The 23,906-nt window shown below is 40.6% G+C and overlaps 2 protein-coding genes across 4 annotated transcripts; one reads left to right on the top strand and one right to left on the bottom strand.

Moving 5' to 3' along the window:
* Positions 1-1,425: 1,425 nt before the first annotated feature.
* LOC111224677 (DENN domain-containing protein 2A-like) lies at positions 1,426-11,764 on the bottom strand. 2 transcript variants are annotated; one of them, XM_022749255.1, is made up of 20 exons: positions 11,573-11,764; positions 10,355-10,426; positions 8,103-9,233; positions 7,915-8,006; positions 7,154-7,248; positions 6,857-7,069; positions 6,443-6,536; positions 6,289-6,339; positions 5,970-6,181; positions 5,506-5,615; positions 5,106-5,175; positions 4,626-4,703; positions 4,394-4,534; positions 4,162-4,310; positions 3,236-3,413; positions 3,104-3,145; positions 2,870-2,978; positions 2,488-2,757; positions 2,322-2,408; positions 1,426-2,189 (listed from the first exon to the last, which is right to left on the bottom strand). In XM_022749255.1, the coding sequence occupies exons 1-20, from the start codon at positions 11,602-11,604 to the stop codon at positions 2,158-2,160; spliced, it is 3,258 nt and encodes a 1,085-aa protein (XP_022604976.1). In that variant the 5' UTR covers positions 11,605-11,764; the 3' UTR covers positions 1,426-2,157. The 2 variants fall into 2 exon arrangements, with proteins under 2 accessions (XP_022604976.1, XP_022604977.1); XM_022749256.1 differs by having other exon boundaries at positions 6,289-6,333.
* A 1,455-nt stretch (positions 11,765-13,219) lies between these two features.
* Positions 13,220-23,640, top strand: slc37a3 (solute carrier family 37 member 3). 2 transcript variants are annotated; one of them, XM_022749778.1, is made up of 14 exons: positions 13,220-13,299; positions 15,085-15,285; positions 16,647-16,761; positions 16,929-17,021; positions 17,436-17,519; positions 17,990-18,135; positions 18,555-18,651; positions 18,746-18,830; positions 19,166-19,374; positions 19,470-19,611; positions 20,159-20,260; positions 20,440-20,639; positions 21,290-21,355; positions 21,985-23,640. In XM_022749778.1, the coding sequence occupies exons 2-14, from the start codon at positions 15,209-15,211 to the stop codon at positions 22,075-22,077; spliced, it is 1,509 nt and encodes a 502-aa protein (XP_022605499.1). In that variant the 5' UTR covers positions 13,220-13,299; positions 15,085-15,208; the 3' UTR covers positions 22,078-23,640. The 2 variants fall into 2 exon arrangements, with proteins under 2 accessions (XP_022605499.1, XP_022605497.1); XM_022749776.1 differs by having other exon boundaries at positions 13,253-13,299; positions 15,036-15,285.
* Positions 23,641-23,906: the final 266 nt, after the last annotated feature.

Here is a 23,906-nt window from a genome sequence, read left to right as displayed (position 1 = left end):
ACTTGAGGTTTACTAACAGTGGATAATGTTCCAATAATTTATAAGTAGCACATATTATTACCACATGTAGTGGAAGAAGTTGGACATTTCAACTAGTTATCCATTACTTTTAGCTTTCTATTTCAACTGTTTACTGGTTAGCTTTAGCTATCCAATGTTTTTAGCTAACAGTTTACTTTTAGTTTAACCATTTAATCCAGTAGGCTACTTTAAGATAACTATTTCCATTACTAATAGATATACCATTAATCCAGTACTTTCAGGTAATGACTGTTGCTGTTATCTACTTTTAGCTAAGTATAATTACGTATTAGTTGACTATAGCAATTAACCATTTAGCTAAATATTTCAGCTGTCATCTTTTAGTTAACTATAACCATTCATCCATTAGTTATACTGTAGCTATCTGTTATTTGGTTAAAATCCACGTTTCCATAACTAGCTACCTAAATTGTTAGTTTATTTGAACATAATTACTTTTAGTTAAGCGCTTAAAATTATCTGCTCGCTTGCTAACAAGTTCTTGCATACTCACGGTTGCAACATGTTGCCTACTGTTCTGGTGGTACTCAACTGGTGGTTTCTCAAACAAATCAAGTGGTTTTTCACATTAACTACTCAACAATTTTGCTATGTACCCCCTGGCAACTTCAGCAGTGCCCCTTGGGGCACAATTACCCCTTGCTAATGGGTTAAAGTATGTATAGTTTTTGTCTGTGTCTGTTAAATGTATGTTTTGCACTCTGTCCATCTGTGTATATGCATCAACATCTGTGTCAGCAGGTGTGTGTTAACTTGCCGCTAACAAGGTGACAGGTTATAGGTGCTTTGCAATGCCCTCAGGCTTGTTCAACAGGCCCAAACTGAGCACACTGTTCCACAGACAATACGCTACTATGCTCTGCTTTGCACCTGTGTTATGTTTTCATGCTGACAAAGATGTGCTTTCCTCTTTGTGGGCTAAAGATGTGCTTTGTTTCCATGACTCAGAGGCTAAAATAGTAAAGCTGCCACCAACTCTGAACCGAGGCTCTTTGTAGTAAAATGGCCAAATAACTTCAAACACACAAACACAGCAGTGAATGGTTAGCAAATGGGTGCTATGCGGATTACTCACTGTGTAAAACTGGCACACAAATGCTGAGTGAACACAATTCTCTTGGCTTTGATTAGCCTCTCATGATTTTCCAGTGTGTAACAAATCTCCTATTGTAAAGTGTTATTTGATACATTATGTATTTAACATAAAGTAATGTCATCATTCATAATTTACAAACTGGAGTAACTATGGTAGGAAAAGAGAATTAGAAGGTTTACAATAATGACATCTAAACTCTACAAACACGAGTAGGAGACCTGGACTTCAGTTTTGAAAGGGGGAAAAAAAAAACATGACAACATCAACACAATAACTCAGCACTTCAAAACAACAAACTGAATATTTATTAACTTGTCAGCGTCAAAGCATTTATGATGTTGTCACTGTTATGACCAAAAGAAAAAAACCGAAGGATTAAAGAGCGGGAAAGCAGGTTTGTGTCATTGTCTGGTTGGTCACTGTCAGCATCAAGATCATCTAATCAGAGAAAATATACTACTGCCCCCTGGTGGATTCAGAAAATACCTTGACCATGAACTTAAAACTTACAATGCATACAAAGGGTGACTACCATACTGTGTAGCATATAATTCACCAAATGTTCATACTTATCAAACAATGCCCTGCATTTACTATATTTTCTACACTAATTTATTCATGTCATCCTTTAATTAATTGTCAGCCATATGTAGTTTACAGCAATAATCTTAACACCAACATTGTTTTTATATTGTACACAGTGTTATTTATGCTCACTTGTCTGAAGAATATCATACAAACCAGGAACCTCTTGAATATCTCCACAGCTCCTTCCTTTATGTGAAATACAGCAGCATCTTCCTTTGGCCGGAAAAACAATTTGTGATTCACAACAGCCACCCCATCTATCATGAATCCTTGAGCAAAACCCTCAAGTCTCACTCATTGACACAGATGAGGATGGCATAGTCAAGCATCTCTGAAGAAGCACTCAAATGAGAATTTTGTTCGATTTCTGCAGTCCTTGAAGTCTTTCCTTGTTTCAGTGTTTCAGTGCTTTTTTTGCAATTATAGTTGCATTATTTCTTGGAAAGAAATTTCATTTTGTTTCCTAGAATAATGGAAAAAAAGAGTGGTTTAAGGTTAGTATGGACCTACAATAGATCTGTAGATCATGTGTACAGAGCTTATTTCACTATTACCAAAGAAATTCTGACCAAGAATAGTTCAGGGACATCCTTACCCAAGCCTTTGAGAAACCTGTTAACTCGTCGATGTTCATTCTCATGGATAGAGTCTAGATACTCCTGCACCCTCACTTCAAACAGTCCTGAGAAAAGAGAAAGAATCATGAACCACTGGATCAACTCCTAGCATCTGAACTTGAGCTTGCTACCGCACCTCTGTACCTCTCAGAGCCTGTTTGTGGAGCTCCCTCTCCTGGATGAACCAGCCAAACATCTGGGTCTCCATGAAGACCTCCAGGAAGCGACGGACAGTCTTAGAAGTGATCGCTTTACGAAAACCCTCTCGCTGGAAGGAGCAGGGGACTGGGGAGGAGGACGAGGAGGAGTAGCCGTCCTCCCGTTCGCCGATGATGAAGAGTGGATAGTGGCCTACGAGCTCCACGAAGAAACGGACAAAGGCCTCAGACACAACAGTGCCTAGATGTCCAGAGTCTGAAAAGAGGAAGTTATAGTATAATCAACAATACCGCTGAAAGGATGCAAGATGCAAGAAATTAGAGAGCTGGAACTATAAACTTTCATAGTTGTCCTTGTAGCGACTTACCACTGGGTGTGTCTCCTCCTCTGTCATTAGCAAGCTCTCTTCTCCTTTCTAGAACGTTCTCCAGGGCTGATTGAAGCTTGTGGGGCAGGATGGAGTCCTCATCATCCAACTACAAGGAAAAGGTTAGGATAGGATATGATATGTAGATGTAGATATGAAAAGGCTGAAATAATTCACCCACAGATCATGCAGAGCCATAAAAAACACACAAACATGATTCAATGCATGGTTTACCTGTCTGAGAAAACGACTGTTTCCTAGATCCACAACAAGAACCTGTGCACACAAAGCCAACATTATTGTAACGCACAACATTTTTTCATTTGTGTATTGATGTGAACTGCTTATAATTGGTGCCTCTCTGACCTCCTCCAGGGGCAGTTCAGTAAGCTGGGGCAGGGAGCTGGAGAGCAGGCCGACAATGAACGGGGTCGGGGTGCAGACGATGTCGAGCATAGCCGAGGGCAGCACGGGAATGTAAGTGTGCTGCCATACAAAGGGGTAAAGCAGTGCCACCACTGCATGGCAGCACTGGGAGAGAGTACTGCAAGATGGATGACAAGGAGAAAAGACGGTCATGAGAGGAGGAACAGATGAGGAATTTGAGATATTATTAAATTATACATAAATAGGGGAAAGGTTTTAGTTGCATGTTTAAACACCAGATGTGATGCTTTTATGGTTTTTAAGAGCTTTTTCCTGAATGAGGGATGATGATGGGAGGCAAGAGGAAGAGGCAAAGATGAAAAGAGAAGGAGAGTCATGCAAAGAGAGATAAAAGGAGAGCTGGAAAAAAGAGAAAGAAAATTCTCGCCACATGAGGGCAGCATAATCTAAACTACACCCTAAACACTGCGAACTCCCTAAAGTCACAAAATTTCCCATAGAGGAAAGCAAGCCTGCATACTTTCATTTACGTCACTCGACTTCGCATTCCTGTCCCCTACTACTGTGACCATACTTTCTGACTCCCACTGGCTTTCTCCTGCAGAACAAACAAACTGGCCTCAGCACAACAACAACTTTACAGCCTGGCCTCAAAATATCCCTCTGGCATGTTCCCTGAATAAAACTGGGGTTGCCTTAAATTTATTTAAAAATGTTGGTCTGGACCACCCACACTTTTTATAACTTCATAATGAAATCATCCCCAACGCTTTCACCTAATGTCTGCTGTCTGCTTACATAAACACTGGAAGAATGATGCAACTTCATGTTTTATAAGAGCTGTCATATATATGCAACATACAGATTTTAAGGGGATGTGCAAAGCTTTGGGGTATATGACCAACCTGAGATTGTCTGCAGTGAAGATGACCCTTCGCTCCAACAGCAAAGAGCCGAACACCCGGAGGAGCAGCCGCAGACTCAAACAGGAGAACAGACATTCAAAGTCAACATGCTCCAGGCGGGAGTCAGAGGGTCGACAGAGCTCCATCGACTGGGAAATAGGATGGATGAGAGTTTATCTTATGTTTTTCATTTCAACAGACAGAATGTTTTGGTGCTCACAGTGTCACGCACCTCAGTACCCGAGCCAGGGAGGAAGGTTTTGATGGTGATGGTTCGGCCCGGCGCTGGAAACTGGGCCTCCATGATGGCTCTCATGAAGGGCTGTACTAAGGCTGGAGACAGAGCCCTCCGCCTCTCCACTTCATCCAACACCTACAGCGCACACATATACAGAAACACACATACCTTATAAAATACTGTATGCCAATAATATTATCACATGGGACCAGTGCGAGTGATTTACCTTGGAGAACAGGTTGAAACAGCCGAGGTGACTGACGATACAATAGACCTCTGGTAGACGTTTGCCTTTTCCGCTGGGCTGAAGAGAAAAGAGGAAAGTTCCGTCGAACAGGTATAACAATATCTAACTGTATGATTTTAGAATGATATAATGATAATTTTTTCAATCCCATATAATTCGTGACACATCAGTTCATATCTGGCCACATCAAACTTTGAAAAATGAAAATCAATGTATCAGGAGTACTGAAACACACATAGAAATACACAGAAACATGTAAACACACAAACACATACTTTACACACACATACACACTTTCCCAGTCTCACACACTTCCGCCCAGAGTCTGAGATGGACTGTTTTCCCACAGGCACGCTGACTATTTTGGCACCCTTATTTACTCAGCCGTCATTGTGGTATTTGGCCACTTCCTGTCCAGCAGCGGCTGGACACTTATTTATTCTATTCATTTCTATTTACCAGTAAACGCCGGCAGTATCCAAACCTCCTGCTCCCGTCTTCTCCAGTCAAAACAAAGGAGAACATCTCACTGTGAGGGATGGCCCACAGCAAATACACAAATAAACAGGTGATTAATATATTTTGATTGTGCATATAAAGAATTCACATAGATAATAGTATACATGCAAACTGTAGTACTGACATTGAGTATTTTTGTGCAGTCTAAACGGACACATCAGCATGGGAGAAAAAGCAAGTTTTCTAGTGGTAATAAGAGTTGCAGTTTCATGGAGTTGTTAAGGGAGTGAAATGACTCTGGGGGGAGTCGGCCTCTTCTAAACTATTTTCACCATTAAATTAGCTGAATTTATTATGGAATTTCATAAACAGTGGCAGTAAGTTAATTTTACACTCTCACCTCGGGTAATTCTCCACCGACTCCCAGTCTTTAGCATCAGGGAAACAGAACTGAGGAATGATCCTCAGCTGATCCTCTGTCTCCCTCATGAACTTGAAGCTCCGTTCCAACTGCAACATAACAAAAGACCAGACTTTCATGCATTTCCATTAACTTTATTTCCATTATTACAAATGTATTTTTATCGTTAATTATCCAGAAGAAGATTGTTCTTATTGACAAATTAAAGCTTACTGTTTTAATGGAGGTTGGATATTTTATACTTCTGTATCTTCTTTATTTACTTCAGCTTCTTAAAATTCACCAGGTTTTGTCCAGCAGACTTGAATTGTTTTGAATGAACCTTTGCCTACCTGTGTGTGTGCAAGACGTGTATATTTCTACTTTGAGACATTTGGTCCTCAACCTTAAAATGAAATTACCCCCAAAATAATATATGATTCAAGGACTCCTCTGCTCCTGACCTTAGGGGGGAACTGCTGTGTGACCTCCGGCAGATAGTGGGCACCACCCTTCGACTTCTGCAGCGATACAACCAGGAAATATTCAAAAAGTTTGCGCTGGTGGACGTCCTGTTCCAGAGAGCTGTTTCTGTTGTTGGTACCATTGTAGTGGACCTGGGCCTGGCTTGGCTGGCTCAGTATGGACTGAACTGACACGAGGCGCTGGCGGTTGGCTGAGAGAGAGGAAGTAAGATACAGTGCAGATAAATATGTTGATATAAATATAATGAAAAATGAAGGGGTGTCCTTGAGGTTAAAAAGCTCCGATGATGTAACCTACCTTTTGCTCTATCTTCAACTTCACTCTCAGAGTCACTGTTCTCATCTGTTACTATAAACAAAAGTCAAATTTCATCAGCCAAAAATCCACATTAATATTTTAGACACTAGAAAACAGACCATCTTCAAGATGGCCAACATTTCACCAACATCACCTCTTCCTGAGCTTGTCTCAGCATAATGGTAGATCCTCCGTAGATGTTTCTTTCCAATTCGAGCTTCAAAGATGCTATTGATTCTCAACACAACCTGTTAGATAAAAAAGTTCAGTGTAAGGAATTACGACAGCGTCATGTCTTTTCTCAAGGATGAGAACAAAACACTCCTTAATGATATTTGGCAGCTGCACTGAAACCTGGCAGCCATACTGGACTAAAAGAAAATCTGACTTTAATCTATAAATTGGATTAAAGATCCATCAAACGATCTCTTGGAAGTAAAAAGGGGATCTGTGCTTAATCTGACATCATAAAAAAGTTCAGCTTAAATAAAAAGAAACAGTTTCTACAACATGTGACATTATGTTCGTGATCCAGGGCTGCTGGCCTAACATTCAAACACATTCAGACCGTTGGTATCCTGCGGCAGGTGCGGCTGTAGGGCTCGCCGGGCAGCCAAGAAGCGTGTTCAGGACCAGTGGGGGTGGAGGGAGGGCTGAGCTGGGGTGGAGATGAAATTCCCCCACTGCTGCTGGCACTGTGGGTCTGCTGGTTGGTTCTCCGCAGGTCCAGCAGCTTAAAGCCCCTGCCTGAATTCTGCCTGAAGAAGCCAGGCCTTGAGGCCTGTGAACCGAAAAATAATTACTAAGCTTTTCATCTCTAAGTCAGAAGTGTTGAATATTATGTTTGGCTTTTTACTGCAGGAACCTTGGTAGTATCAGCGCCAGGAGAGGAGGGCAAAGACTGCTGGGAGCACTGACTCTCCAACTCAATGTCCTCATACGGGTTCTCTTTGGGTGAATCTGCAGAGAGAAAAATTATTGTTTTTGTACATTAAAAATGACCAGGGGTTCAGTGTCAAAAAGGATTCTGAAAGCACACCTAATAATTAGTAAGACAACATTGTCAACCTGCATATAAGGTAGTTAAAACTGGGTCTTGCAAAACATTCTTTACACTCCCTAATGTTCCTCTCAGACTTTCACTTCAGTAAACTTTTGAATGCCAGACTTGTTCTTGTAACAGGGTATTTTTACATGTCTTTGAACTTTTACTTAAGTAAATGTGAGTAATTGCACCATATCCACATGTTTCTGATAAAATTACATTTACTGGGCCTAATTGTTAAGGCGCATACCACAAAACTGCAAAATCCAGGGTTTGATTCCCAACCAGGCGATCTGTATTGCATGTCATACCTCTCTCTCTCTCCCATCTCCTGTCTCTCTATGCTGTCAATTTTCAAATAAAAATAGATGTATTTATTGTTTTCTGCAGAATATATTCAGTGGAGTGGTGGAAAAACCTCAGAAAACCCATTTAAGTAAGTGACAAAACAGTCCTTTTGTGCAGTTCCCATCTCATTTGTCTCAACTGCTTCCTCTCTAACATACCTTCCACATGTTATCTATATTTCTTGGCACAGATTTCAAAAGGGAAATCAATCAAGGGTAATAGAGGTGTCTGACCCAGGATGTCTTCATAGTGATGTTCCTGATATAGTGAACGCGAGAGGGGCGGGCTAGTCGACCCTGCAAGGTCTTCAAACTCAAAGGATTTCCTGTCACGGTGAACAGAACGGTACAAATCATTATATAATTGGTTTAGCTGTGGTTATTACATCAGCGAGGAATTCATTTTTCTGATCCTGCTGTACCTGTTGATGTTGTCTCGTACTCTCTCGCCCCTGGGTCTCACGTAGACACTGGAAGGAGGTTTTGAGGAAGGTCTTGTGGAAATGGAGGGCAGTGGAGGGAGGTTCCTCTGTCCTCTCCCTTGCCTCTGACTCTCCCCCATGGGCACGACAGCTGGATGCTGGAAGGTACGTCTGGGTTTGGGGACCGGGTTGATGGGGAGCGCTCCCGGCTCTGTGTACACATGCTCCTGGTGCTGCTTCCCTTCTCCGGCCCCGGAGGCTTTCACTGCACCACTCTGACTGATAGCTTCAGATTCTTTGTTCTTCACCTCTACCTGTTTGTCCTTACTCGGAGGGCTGAAGTAATTTCCGAGCTCTGGAGGTGTTTTCCCATGGTTCTCCCCCATAGCCTCCAGCTTTTTAAAGAGAGAGAACACAGCTCTCTTCTCCTGGCTGGTTTGCTCTGTTGCTCTCTTGTCATTGCTTTTCCTCAACGTGCCTACCTGCTGCTGCGCCACCAACGTAGGTGAACATGGCCTTGAATCACCAAGCTTTTCCACATTCTCTTTCTCATGATCTTGCTTGTCTTTGTGAACCACTCTTTTGCAATCCTCCTCTCTTTGGTTTTCATAGGGCTTACTGCTCTTGAGCGTCCCTCTTAGCTGTTTTCCAGGTTCAACAGGTGAACAAGGCCTTGAATCCCCAAGCTTTCCTACAGTCTCTTTCCCAAGATTTTCCTTTTCCTTCTGGGCTACTCTCCTGAAACTCTCTGCACTCAGCTCATCAGTAGTTTTATTGTTGCTTTTTGTCAGGGATTCTGTCCTTTTTACAGTAGTGCACTGTACTGAAGAACCTGAGGTAATGGGTGAATGAGTGGGTTCCTTTCCCTCCCAAAGAGAAATTTTGTCCTTAATTTTTCCAGCATTGGATCTGGGGACCTTGTTGCCAGCCAAGAGAGTGTTCTCATTGCTGTGAGGGTCAAAATTTGACCTCCTGTGAGCCATCATGTGTGATTCTTCCCTCTGGTTGCTCAGGTTGTCTAATGGGGCGAAGGGAAGTTTTGGCACAACTTCTCTTCTTTGCTCAGCTCCCTTGTTTTCCACTGAAGCAATATGGAAACTACTACTCCCACCAAGATCGCCCTTCTTTAGCCTAAACACACAAAGAAAAAACACAAAGTTACAAATTAACATGAAATGATTGACGTCAAAGTATTCATTAAGATTAAATGTTAAAATGCAGAGTGGTGACCAGGTTTCACAGCAGTGACTTCCTGCCAGGGGTAGGCTACTTAGTTGCCAGGGAGCACATGGAAAGAATTTGGAGTAACTCAGCTAATATAAAAAATATAACTATACTATACTACTAATATAATATAAATAAAACATAAACCACCAAACAAGTAAGATTACAAATTGGTGTTATACTGATATTTAGTACATTTATTGCTACAACAACTAGAGTAGTTGAAACAGTTAGCTAAAAGTAGGCTAATGGAAATAGTTAGCTAAAATAGTCATCTAAGAGCCATGGATTAGCAGTTGAAATCATCAGCTAAAAGTAATGAGTAAACAGTTGCCTGTAAATACAGGATGAACAGTTGAAATAGATAAAAAGATGATAAGCAGTTGAAATCGTTAGCTAAATGTAAAAAAAAAAGCCTTAAAATAGCCAAAAGTGATGAAGCAGCAGTCCAGCTTCTGTCACTGCAAGTTGTAGTAGTATGAATACAGACTTGACCAAAGTGACCTTGTCAGTTGTATAACAAAATAGTGTAAAAAAAAAAAAAAGGTTTGGAACCGTGGTTGTATCAGTGATTACCTATATTCAGTCAGAAAATGCAATATTGTGCTAACAAACAGCTAAGCATTAGAGCACTACCAGAGTTTCCTGAACTTCCCAGTACAGTCACTATTGCTGCCAGCTAGGGGACACAGTCTTTTTCTGGCGACAGTGGGAAAATTCAGCCTGAGAGTAAATGCCAGAGGACAAGCCTATGACCGAGCATCTTCTTCTCATCAGCCTCACTAAATAAACACATACTTGGACTGGGGCCCATTTCATCAAACTGTTATGTTTTAATAAATAAACCAGAGGAAATGGGAAGCCCTAAGTTGAAAGACCTTTACTGACTTTTCCTTAATGGATGTGAGGAATAAAGGCCAAACCTAAACCCTGTTACTTATTTCTCATGCTCAGGAGAAATTTGTGAGCTATAATGTCCATCATTTCAAGGGAGAATCCTTCACTCATAAACCTGCCCCAATACAAACCTGTTGACAGTGGAGTAGATGCAGTCCTCCTTTGTTTTCATTCTCTTAGTGGCCTCCATGATCACTGTACACCTGAAAGATGAAGAGAGGGAAAGAGAGAGGCATCTTCAGTCAGCGCCTTCACTCATTTCTCAGTTTTGTTGGGTGAGGTGTTTAGAGTTTGGATGTTAACATTTTTTATTGACATCCTGTCTGGCTTGGCTCCAGTTGACAATTAATGTCAGGCTTTTTCAATTAAACTGCATTTCTCTGCAGCACTTAATTCAAATTTGGGATTTTTTTTTTCTTAAAAGCAATAAGGGAATCTGATAATTAATATGATGAATAAAAAAAATACACAAACCTTTTCCCTTAGTGCAACAGAGTGGTCTAAAAATATGTTAATTTTGAAACTGCATTATCCAGTATCTGTATCACCACACTTGCAGATTTTTTTTCATTGTTACAGATCAATCTGAGGTTAAAATCCTTGTTGAGACTTGACATTTAATGCAGTGCCATTGCTCTTCTTCAGCTGGTAATGTACTGTATTCAGAGAACAGCTGGTCAGACTCAAGGAAAAACATGACAACAGCTCCCTCGAGCAGTTCATCATACAAAACAACATTTGAACAGTCATTAGGGACTGTTAGTGATTGAATCACTCTACTCTTTTATTCCTTTATTATTTTATGATCCTTATTTTGCCACTTTCTCTACACAGAAGACCGACCTTTGACCCCGACAGCAACAAAAATGCTCTGTTCCCCTCTGCATGACTCCCATATTTTCACTTCTCTAAGGCAAATTTTTCAAAGTTCAGTGGCCTTTAAGATAGTGCTAATTTCCCAGATCTGGAACCGGTGTCATCATTTGTTTAGTTGACATGTTGTCCAAGGGACTGTGCGTGATCCGAGGGACTGCATACAGCCTTTAAAGCTGTAGGTTAGCTGATTAGCTGGGAAACAAGGTATTCAGATATTTAGTTACTGTGTGATAGAGACAGCAACCATCCAGACATTGCACAATTAATCAGAAAATGCATAAGCGGTTGCAGTTTTCATTATGCAAATTCTTTTACGATTATCAAAATGAGTAAACAGAAATATGCCTCAATTTAATACCAGTTTATGCGATTTTAAGCAACAACACAGCAATGAAAATATGAGACAACGAAGTCTATTGAAATCCCACTCTAATCACATGCTGTGTATTAAATATACAAAATCTGTTTCTTACCTCCTTGTGTTGTACAGTTTCCATGTGTTCATTAGTGAAACGGGAGCATATGACCAAAGATGCTGCGATCACAGTATCCATTAGTATAACTTCCAAACCACACCAGTGGCGCGGTATGTCCAGATTAAACAGCCTGCGATAGGTTTTCTTTTCTGATTGAAGCCTTGATATCAGTTGTCAGACGTTTACTTGAGTGAGAATAGAAACCAACTACTGTTCATACACTCCTCTCCCCGCTTCCTCTCCAATCTTCAACTTTCATTCACTCTATCTCCTCCACACATCCTGAATATGACTCCCTCCCTCCCTCCCTCTCTCTCTCTCCCTCTCTCTCCCTCTCTCTCTCTCTCTCTGTCTCTCTCTCTCTGTCTAACTGTCTCTCTGTCTCTCTCTCTCTTTCTTTACGTATGTCTCTATCTGCTGGCTGTCTCCCACAAAAATGACATTATGCACATGCTATGTAGAATGAATGAATGACTTTTAATGCTTACTGATATGACTTAATTTCCATAACCTTTCCCAGTGACTCGTGGGACAGACGTCATTGTAGTACGTCATTTCTCTGCAAATCTGAAGTTCGTTGGGATTCACGCCACAGCTGCTTCTGGGCAGCAGTTGTTCATGTAGCTGTATCAGTTCACTCCCTTTGCCCCATGCTGTGTTTTCAATGCCATACCAAAATCAATAAGAGTGCTCCAATGAAATTTGCAAACTGGAAATGAAGAAAATAATGACAAGGGGTTCTTCTAAAAATGTTCCATTGAAAGAGAAAAGACTAAAAATATTTTTCTTTTAAATAATGTGGTGACCATAAAATAATACATTAAAATTTCATAAGCACTTTTTCTAAAATCTGCACAGAAAGCATCCTATGACATATTTTGTTTAATTTTGATTGTAATGCATTTCTGATTTATTTATTTATTTCTTCTTCCTGTCCTCTGTTATATCCATTTACAAAACTTAAAGGCATTGTTGATATTTTTTTTTAAATATTATTTTAGTTGAATTTATAACATATATACAGTTTACATTTTTTATATATAATTTTTGTCTTCAATTTTTATATAGTTCTTTTTTCTAATCCTCATTTCTTACACTACTCTTTTAGTGTAACCTTGCGAGTACAGGACAAATCACTTCACTGCACATCTGTCCTTAGTATGTGACAAAATTGCCTTTATATCCTTGAAACCTTGAATATATAGATGCTACAAAATATTGGAAAACAGTAGGCCTAGATTCAAGCATGGTGGAAATTTGGAACATGTAGTCTTTTAAAGTCATGCACAGCACCTCTTATATAAGGAGTACACACAGTTCAAACACATATATACTTAACAAACTATCTATACATTATTGATAAAGGCTTACCAGAATTCAAGTGCTGATAAAGTTCAGTTCCGGGTCCCTGCTTGCAGTGCAGTGAACTGGAGTGATTGAGTATTTTTTGGCGGTGCATATTTTAAACTATGTAAAAATGAACCAATGATAGGTTGGCTCTACCCCACAAGTGGCACGGTGACAGGTGAAAGCTGAACAGCTGTCTCTCCGGGTTCTACCGTCAGCTGTGCTTTTAAACGTGTAATTCCACCCCTGTCCTGCTGGTGGCAGCAGTGCGCCGCTATGCTCTGTGGCCGGTGACGTCCGTGACACATGAATCCACAGTAAACACAGACTGTCGCCACACCGAGGACCAGCTAGCTAACGATAACCTGAGCGGAGAGGTAAGAAAACGCCTTGTTTTGTTTCTTAATTCGCAGGACGTTGAAACTGTAACTGTTGGTTGTCTGTTTGTAGGCGCTTATTTTGTGTTTTCAGTGCAACAGACCCGGAACTCGCAAAGTAGATAAAGACTGTATAACGTTATGTGCCCTGTCACTCAGTAAGAAAGAGATGTGTAGAAACTGAAGCGGCAATTCTCCCTGTAACGACAAATTACTGCCGAAAATGAATACAGTTGACTGAACGGCTATGTGAGTACTGGGTGGAGTAAAAAAAAACGTTGTGTCCATATCATTGAACACGCAGAAATCCTTTCTTAAATCACAAAAGTCTCAACACATTGTTTACTCTAGAGGCACAAATTAGAGCTCGTCTGTTGTGTAATCTACAGAAAACTGATGGCGTCCTTTGAACAGAAGGTCCTGCTTACATTTTCCCTTTCAGTGTGGTGTTGTGCACACAGTGTACAGTGCTACAGTCCTAACTCTAAGTTAATGTATCCTAAAGGGGGTTGCAAAATGCTACCAAACACCAAACAACTGATTGATTTGATTTGCCTTCAAAGAGTTTGTCTAACCTGCACTTTTGCAGGTAACAGTTACTTGAGGTTGTGTTTTGCTAAAAGAATGGAGAAATATAAAATGGTAAGTCAGTCTGTGACATTTTAATAATATGAAGCTAATTAAAGAGGTTATTTTATTAATTACATGATTCTTGAGGCTCTGCTGGTTAGAGACATGTTAAAAAATATGTATTAGCAACTTCTCAAATATGGCTCTTGTGTCCTTGTGGAAAGGACACAGTCACATGCCCAATTGTGTTATTTGCCTGAGGTAGGCTTTTATTGCATTTCATTTAGAGCTAGAGTGAACAGATACACAACCAGATACAGTAAATGTCTCTTGGCAGGCAGTGTACCAGGACTTCCTTGGTTAAGTAGCAGTCATGTGAAATAAAAACATCGGCTGGTTATTGAAAGTATTTATCAAGGAAATGGAAGTGAGGCCACTGACTTTCATATCAGTGTTTCTGAGAGGAATGGTTCTCAACATTTTGGCTTCGACCCCCATTCATGACAGAAATTGTGTGTTACGTTCATTCAGTTACTGTACCAGTTTTTCGTACCACACAGCAGCTTCTGGTCTCATGTGTGTCTTTCAAAAACATGAGTCTAATGAGTTCCACACAGTAAGGTATACAGATTTTCAATTCGGGGAAAAGAGAGGAGATCGGGAGATACCTAAAGTTGAACTATTGGAACAGAAGAAGGGTTGATGCATCTTGACTTCCTAGTTAGTTGATTCCTGTGTAAACAACATAGTTGCAGCTGAACAGGCTGGTGGGGGAGGTGGTCACACTGGGCCCATTGATACCTGTGGCTGGCAGTGCACACCTCAGCATTCAGACAGGATGCGTCTATTAATGGTTGCCTCTTACATCTAAGGGGGAGGGACGCTTTCAGCAAGAAAGTGTTGCCTGTCATAGTGCAGAAATCATCCACGACTAGTTTGAGGAATATATAGATCACCAGGTGTTCATAGTCTCGGTTGAACTTTGAAACAAATTGAAATTTCATTAAAGACTGCTTGGTCAGCTGTGAACCTGGGATGTGGTGGTTTTCTAATGTGGATTTCTCTTTTGTAAAAGTTGTTGTCCTTAGTTATTTAACCGAGTTCTCAAATAAATGATAAATATTAATACAGTTAATTGACTTAATATTGGTTTCCTCCTTCTGCAGGCACAGCTTTGTTGTTGTTCTAGTGATGTGCTTGTCCCATCTGGCATAGTGGGAAACTCTAGCTGAACCCCCCTCCCTTCCTTATCCTGTCGCCGTTCCCCCGAAGACCTCCACCGACACCACCTCCTTCCTTGTTCCTACACCTCCTCTTCCTCCCTCCGGCCGCCCCTGTGATGCCTCCCTCGTGCTGTGGCTACCTGTCACAGTACACCCATCATCATCTGGTTACCTTCCTCCTCACCTTCTTTAGGTAAACTAAACCCGCCCTGCCTCCTGATGTAAAGATTTTTGCTGAAGGCTGTTAGAGCTGTTTTGCATTGTAAATGTAGTCCTGGGTTTCTAGATGACCCTGTGATACCAGTCATGTCCTCAAAGTATCTGGAAACCCAGTGAGAGCTGGACTGGTGCCAGTGACCTCTACAGTGTGACTTATGGGTCTTTTTTTGTAAGGCTATTGTGTTTTTTTGTTTTTTTGGGTGATTTTGGAGCTTTTAAAGCTTGCCACTTTATTGAACAGTTTAGAAACAAAAATGTCCAAACTCGTCGTTCATAACCTGCTGAGCCACAGCAGAATAGTGGAGTTGCATTAGTGGATGCAAAGTGAAATGGAAATATCAATGTAGCTAGTGTAGAAACACACTGAATCGATGTGAGCTATTAATTTAGGTGAAAGGTCTATGGGGCAAGGTTAACCCAGGTCCGACATTGTCAAGATAGCATAAACTATGTGTATTGATTTCCAACAGTCAGGCTTGCTACAGTACACAGCCTGGAGTTTATGAAATATAATATTTTGTAGTTGTAAGAAGTTTGCAGAAAAAAAAAGAACATAATAAATATTGTAAATAGCACATATTTTGTAAAGTGTTGACTGTGGAGATGATCTGTGAGGACAGAAGGTTTGTACACTGTTGGTCTTTTTCTTTTTTTCACTGAAGCACTTTTTTTTTTTTTTTTTTTTTTTTATCCTTAACCGCTGTAGAAAGTCACGTAATTTTGAAATGTGCAGCGAACAGAGCGAGGATTATATCATGTTTATGACCATCTGGTAAACATCAGCCATATACTTCTTTATTTAGGCCAAACTCAATCACATAGTTAATCATTAGTTAGTAGTTGTCATATCACACGTCTGTGGCCATGTCACCATAGTCATGACACACAGTGCAGTCTGCAGCAGATAGTGGCACACAGTGAACTCTGCAGTTGTGTTTGCATTGGATGTTTTGTTTTTTTTCCCATTTCCTATTTCTTAGATAACAATGGAAAGCTATCAGTGTTTCCTTTAAATTCTTGCATCAGATTTTAACTGCTACCACTGTGGAATTTAATCGTGTCCAAAAGGAAAATTAGCTTTTATTGTTTGACCTTATGAAGCCCAAAAAAAACCAAAACAAGATAATGTGGTGTATTGTGGTATTTTTATGCAAATTCTTGCCACTTTTCAAACCATTAGCACTAAATTGTTCCAGTATTTTAAACAAGCATTAAGTAATAGAGCAGTTGCATCCCCTCCCTGAAGTATGACCTTTTTGTTTCTAAATGGATGCTGTTAAATAAATCTCATATCAAATAAGTTTTTCTGACTAACGCTCTTTTCTGTCTCTCCAGCTATGTGTTGCTGCATGCGTCACGGAAGACGTTCAGCAATGTGAAAGTGAGCATCTCAGCCCAGTGGACGCCATCCATCCAGAATGACAGTGCAGCCACTTTCTCCCCTGGCGAGGTACGGAGCACCAGCACAACAGAGCAGCAGACAGTACAATGCAGGAACAATGTTTCTCCCACACATACTGTAGATGCTCACTTGGTTCGATAAAACAAATGATAATTGAAATCCCTGTTGTAGTTAAACTGCATTTGATTAACTGTGTTTTTCTCTGACTCTCCTAGACGTGGGAGGACAATCGTCTGTTTACAGATGAAAAGCAGGCCACTCTGTTCCTTGGAGCTCTGGACTCCATCTTTCTCTTTTCATATGCCGTGGTGAGTATGTTTTTCTGTGTTTAACAAGCTCCTGAGAGCAGCGACATCTGCCACTGAAATGAGTTAGAACTGGCCGAGGCGGATGCTGGCATGCATTCACAGTTTGCCAAGTTGGGCTGGGACTGAAATCTGATCCCTGTTGCTCGCATTTATTCAGGCATGTTGGCCTCTAACAGCAGGAAAAAAAATAGAGATATAAATCATTTGAAATAGACAACTGCACGGAAAATTCCTGTTATATGATGAAACAGAGTGAAAATAAGTTAAAGCACCTCATAACACCCCTCAGACGTATTACATCTGTTGCTGGGACACAGTGTGAAGTACATCATCCCGTTTAATTTTGATCCAAATCAGACCTGAAGTCATCTTCTTTTAATCTTGAGTCTCTTCTGTTTGTTCCTGTCCACACAGGGCCTGTATTTGAGTGGTGTGATTGGGGACAGAGTAAACTTGCGCTACGTGCTCTGCTTCGGCCTGTGTGGCTCTGCTGCAGTGGTAAGAACATGGACCTCGAGTGGTATTATTTATCTCTTGACAGTGCTCCATGGGGCGATCCCACTTTTGTTGTTGAAGTCAAGTTGTAAATCGTCATGGTGTTGATTTAAAGTATTTTATCTTTTCTGTAATTGGCTGTTTTTGGAAATGTTTTTCCATTTACTGTTTTTCTTTCTGAAGGCTAAAATAAAAATTTTAAATGTATTATATATATATTTTTTTTGTTGTTTTTAAAGGTGTAAGGCAGAAATAAGATATGTAAGAGGTGGGAAAAAAAGTTGGTGTCTACCAGGACATTGTGATACCTGGTGTTAATATAAAACTCACTATTTATTAATGTTGATGTTGTCAAGTATAAATCAAATGCCAACGTTATAAACGACTTCATCCTCTATGCGGGTTTTTAAACATCTTAAAAGAATTGCGAATAATGTTTTTCAATACAACTGTAGCTGTTTGTGTGTTTGCAGGAGTTTTTGTTTGGCACTCTAACAGAATGGCTCCACATCTACAACATCTATCTGTACTGTGGCCTGTGGGTGCTGAACGGGCTGCTGCAGTCGGCCGTGTGGCCGTGCGTGGTGGCCGTCATGGGCAACTGGTTCGGCAAAACGGGGTGTGTGCTGTTTCTCCATTTATAAAACCTGCTTTTATCCAACACTCCTTCAAGTATTCCCAGCATCTGTCAAGCCCAGAAATATTTAGTCAAGTCGAGCTTTATGATGCACACCCACACACAGAATCACACACACTCACACTCGCACAAAGACATCCATTCACTGGTGCTGCTGCCAAAACATAGACGCCATTTAGAGTCAGTTTTCCGCAGCAGCAGAACTTGCAAATATAATTTGCTGGCTATAAAAATAGCAAGTCACTGACCTGTCTGTGAAATACCGTTTCATAAAATATACTACTTTCTGTATTTAAAGTGGTTTTTCTTTTGGGAGACAATATCTGAAAATAAAACCAAAAGTATTTAAAAAATAATATTTCTAACTTTTAATAATTAAACTTCTGGATATTGTTTTCCAGGCGGGGCTTTGTGTTTGGCCTGTGGAGTGCTTGTGCCTCTGTAGGCAACATCCTGGGGGCCTTCTTAGCGTCTAGTGTGCTCAAGTATGGATACGAGGTAACACACACGTACACACTTTACTGATGCCGTTTACCATAACATTCTCAGCAGCGAAATGCTAACATGGTGTAATGTGTGTTGCTGTGTGCAGTATGCCTTCCTGGTGACCTCGGTGGTGCAGTTTGCTGGCGGGGTGGTGGTGTTCTTCGGCCTGCTCACGTCTCCAAAAGAAGTCGGTAAGGACTGCAGGGAACATATTAGAAAACGTGTTCTCTGAATGTATTCAAGTGCATCCTAATGTAAAATGCTGCTTAGATGCCTGTTTTCCATATAACACTGGAAGATGAAATCCTGATGGCTATATGTTTTCAGTCACATTGTTTCTTTTTCAACTTTACTTTAAATTGACCTTGTTCCCACAGAAACCAGTTTGAACTTGTGTCACACTTAACACTGGGAAACTGTGCCTGAAATAGAAACAGTTGTGTGTGTTTGTGTTACCTACACTCTTGACTGAATTCTCCACAGCTTTGAATGTGTGTTTCTGTGTGTGTGTGTGTGTGCACATCAGGTTTGAGTTTGGAGTCCGAGACTAGACTCAGCCCGGTGGAGACGGACACAGACAGCCACAGGCCTCTGATGAGTGACGAGGAGGATGAGGTGAAGGCGGAGGTGTATAGCAGACGATACCAGACAGTTCAGCAGCCGGATGAACCCCTGGCCGAGTCACCTCAAGCTATCAGCTTCTGCCAGGCCTTTTGTCTGCCCGGAGTGCTACCTGTGAGTCTGAAGTACCAACAAGTCAAGACAAATTCATTTACAACTGGCACTTTGCCACACACCCCATGTTGACTCTGTCTCTGTTTGAACTGCAGTACTCCCTGGCTTACGCATGTCTGAAGCTGGTCAACTACTCCTTCTTCTTCTGGCTTCCTTTCTACCTGAGCAACAACTACGGCTGGAAGGAGGCCGAGGCCGACCGCCTGTCGGTGTGGTATGACGTTGGAGGAATCATCGGTAAGTGGTGGTGCTACTTTTGTTTTAATCATTTTAACATATAACAAAGACAGAAGACAGAATTACATCTCTTTAATAGGCTGGAAATAAATAAGAACTGAAACAAATAGTTGATTAATCGACCGACAAGGCAAACGATCTGCAGCTATTTTAATCAATTGAAGTCATTTTTCAAGAAAAAATGCCAAACATTTCCTAGTTCCAGCTTCTCCAGTGTGGGAAGTTGATGCTCTTCTTTGACTTGCGAGTTCATTCACTGAACCTTTGGGTTGTGGACTGTTGGCCATACAAAACTAGCAATTTGAATATGTCCTTGGGTTTTAGGAAACTGTGTGGAGCATTGTTTTTTTTTTTACTATTTTGCAACATTTTATTGACAAAATGATTTATCAAAAAGAAACATTTACATAAACAGACATTGTGTATTCACTGCTTATCTTATTCAAAAATTCTGATGGCTATGAACTGCTTCTGCCTTGTCTTTTTATAAATCTCTAAATATCAACAATTCTCAGCATGGCTCTGTCATCTTGTTTCTTTGTGTCAGGAGGAACAGTTCAGGGTCTGATCTCTGACTTCATGGGTAAGAGAGCCCCGGTGTTGGCATTCAGTCTGGCAATGGCGATGGGAGCCCTGGTGGGATACAGCCGTGAGTACATACACATTATCACGCTTTGAAGACTGTAAATGATCAAAATGAAATTACAAAATGAATTTTTGTTTTTCTTATTTCCTGCTGTCCATCACTTCAACATATTAAGCTCAATATGTGATAAAAATCTGCACTTCTGAGGCTTAAAAATGTAATCCGTCTCCCTCCTCTCTCAGGCTCGCCTAATGACCAGGTGATAAACGCTGTGCTGCTGGCAGTCACCGGCTTCTTCATTGGTGGCCCGTCCAATATGATCAGCTCCGCCATATCTGCCGACCTGGGGAGACAGGAGGCTCTGAGAGGCAGTCAGGAGGCTCTCGCTACTGTTACTGGTATAGTGGATGGAACTGGCAGTATAGGAGCTGCGGGGGGACAGGTAAACAAAAATACGGGCTATTCCACAAGGATTCAGTTTATTGTGCTTAAAATTCATTAAGAGAAAAAAGCAGGAAAAGATAACACTAACAGGATTAAATTACAAAATAAAAGACCTAATAGTTTGTTACTGTGGTCAGTGATTTTCTCTGTACTCAGCTATTGAAAAGCATGGACGGTCTTGTCCTGGTACATTTGTCCTGCCATTGAAGTCTGTTTAAAATAGAACCATTGCACTGCAAGTAATACGTTTGACAACATGTTTGTATTTTCATGTGATGGAATTGCTGGCTTGCACTTTAAGGTTTTCCAACACACACTACTTTCACACATTTTGCAACCGCTGCACCACGTTAACTGTGAGAGCTAAGGTTTGCACATCTACTAAATTTTACTGCTCCTTAGCTTAGATAAGTAGTTGTCGGCTGGTCATTGACCTAATCATGTTAAAAACAGTTTTAGGTACAAATGGCGTCACTGAATTCTGAATTAGCATTAATTACAAGAACATTGCAGCACTACAGAGAGGATTAAGTGTAAATATTGTAGACATAAATATTGTAGACGACAGTGTCGAGCAGTGGTTCTACCCACAGTCACATCCACAGATTGATTTTTAATCAGTGCATTTTTATCTCCATCACCCTCTAGTACCTGGTGTCCCTGATTGAGAGCAAGCTGGGGTGGATGTGTGTGTTCTACTTCTTCATCGTCATGGTAAGATGATCTCCCCTAAAATTACAACGGACCTTTTTCACAGGACATTCTGACAGTAGGCCGAGCACAGGTGTAATTCATAAAATGAATGATGCTTCAGTTTCAGGACCCTCAGTGTCACACTAGCTGCTGTTATACAGCATGTTCAAGCCAGCAATGTTCTGTGTGGGGCATTGCTGTTTTGGATTTATGTCCGCAGCAGTGGTAGTCACAGAGCACGTCTGTGTAGAGCCGGCATGGCGAGACAGACGCCAATGCTGTTTTGTTACATGTTACGCCTTGAGGTCACGCCTCTGACTCTGGAGCATGCTATATAAAAGCACACACTGGGCCAGAATTATTCCTGCTTGTTTGGTCCAGTGTAAACAAGCAAATGCGGTGTAACGAGTGGTCTTCTTGGCGGCAATATAGAGGGATCTCTGTATAAAAAGGGGCTACTGTCACAGCCTACTGTGACTACACTTGAATAGAACAGTGCTTTTCCTTTTACTTTAAGTCAGAACGTCTGCTGTGTGTAAGACCTGATGTTTTTACACCTACATTGGCGTAAAAACAACTTCTCAATTGCTAGTTTTGACTTGTGTACAGAGTATGAATTAATACCACCTTCTTTTGTTTTTCTACTACAGACAGGGGGCAGCATTGTGTTCATCACTCCCTTGCTCCTCAAAGAACTGCGTGCCATGTGGAGAGACAGACGAGCGCTGCGACACCAGCTTTGAAAGCCTCAACATCTGCCCACCGCAGCGTTTCTACTGTTATCAGTGGCGACACAGCAGATCTGCTCAGAAACAGCTCTTTGTAGGTGAGTTGTGGGGTGTGCAAAGATTTGGTGAAGGCCATTTCTCACGATCAAGAGGGTTAAGGTGACCTAGAGTTTCACACCCACAACCGCAAGCGTATGTCTATTAACAACCATGTGAGCAGGCAGAGAGTCCTTGAGCACAACACTGAGGTTTTATCCACTCACTGAAAACCTAAAATGTTATTGTACACTCCCTATAGTGCAAATGCAAGGATTTAGAGGTTGAAGTGTCTGAGTGAACAAAGCTTTGAAAGGTAACCGGATGTCAGTCAGAGCAGTCTGTGAATTCAGGCTTTGCAGGGCCCTCACAGAATGTACTAGTGTATATATTTAAGGGTTTAAACAGATGTAAATATTTTACATGTAGATGTACTTGAGTCAAGTATGCATTTGAATGATGATCATGAATTTGAATTTTAAACCTGGAGTTCTTAATTTAAAGATGAGGCCCTTTCAGACAATCTGAGGGTCAGAATTGCCTAACGAATGTGAATAATAATTGTTATGTAGAACCATATTGTCAGCTTTTGTAGATATGTATGATATTTGTTTTTAGTTGAAATAATAAACATTGCACTCTAGGATTCTTACAATGATTAGATAAAGTCTTAAAGATTTTAGTAAACCACTTAGATTTTCGCTGGGTTTTGGGGAAGTTCCACCACGCAGCCACTTGATTTCTACTGTGTACAGTTTTGTGTAATCGGGGTCAGGAATTATACTGTAAAGGCTTTTCATTACGTGGGCTAGTTCTCTTGATTCTCTGTTCATTTCAGTTACTAATTTGATATTTGCTCATCATTCCCTTTTCACTTCCTGTTCAAAGGAATGTATACCGTTTCTTAGGTTACAAGAGATCCCCATGAAAACCCTTTTCTCACCCTTTTAGTTTACAGTGTAGCGTACAAGAGGGAACGGTTTAGCCTGTTTGTAGCCGGAGCTACAAGTTTGTTTGGGGGTAAAATACTGGTCTTTTTTATGTCTTATTTAATGATATACAGGGTGGGTAAATGATCATACAACACCAGCTGTTTGCTAGTTTACACCTGAACACTGTGTGTCTGTATTATTAGACACACTGGTTGGTAACCAGATAGCAATTCAATGAAGATTGTTTTGGTTAAAATCAGACTAAAGTAGGTGATTTACCAAACACTATGGTCAGTAGATACTAGAGACAGTTTGCACCCTTGTATGCAGATACATGAATCATCATGTAAAGTGCTTTTAACATGTAGGAAGACTGATATCAGGGCATATTTTTACCATCATCGCTGGTATGAGATTGGTTCCTAATGCTCAACTTAACAACTAAACGTTTCTAATGCAATGGAGCTTAAAATGATACTTGAACTTCTGGTATCTCTGAACTCAAATTTAATAGAATGTAAATTTAACTGCATCTGTGGTGTATTTTTTATTTGTTTTATTTGTATGTTTCAGGTTTTAACCAATGTAAATATAATTGTTGTTTTAAATAAATGCAAATGACATTTTGCAAATCATCTATATTTCAGATAGGATTCTTTTGGTTTGGGTGGAAACTTGAACTTGATTTTATTATAGCTTCTAATCTGCACTCGATATGTGCAGTTTTGCATCAAAACCACCGAGAGGCGCTATTAATGCAAAAGAAACCTTCCATTTCAGTCCTTTTTTCTCTGATGCATCAAACAGTTGAAACAAACTTGAGACCAGTACTTTGTGGTTTATCATTTCTCATTCATTAACATTTTATTATTTTGA

Source organism: Seriola dumerili, unplaced genomic scaffold (assembly GCF_002260705.1).
Source record: "Seriola dumerili isolate Sdu_G_001 unplaced genomic scaffold, Sdu_1.0 BDQW01000138.1, whole genome shotgun sequence".
NCBI lineage: Eukaryota > Metazoa > Chordata > Actinopteri > Carangiformes > Carangidae > Seriola > Seriola dumerili.
The sequence above is the reverse complement of the archived record's forward strand: the minus strand, read 5'-3'. Positions and strand labels throughout refer to the sequence as shown.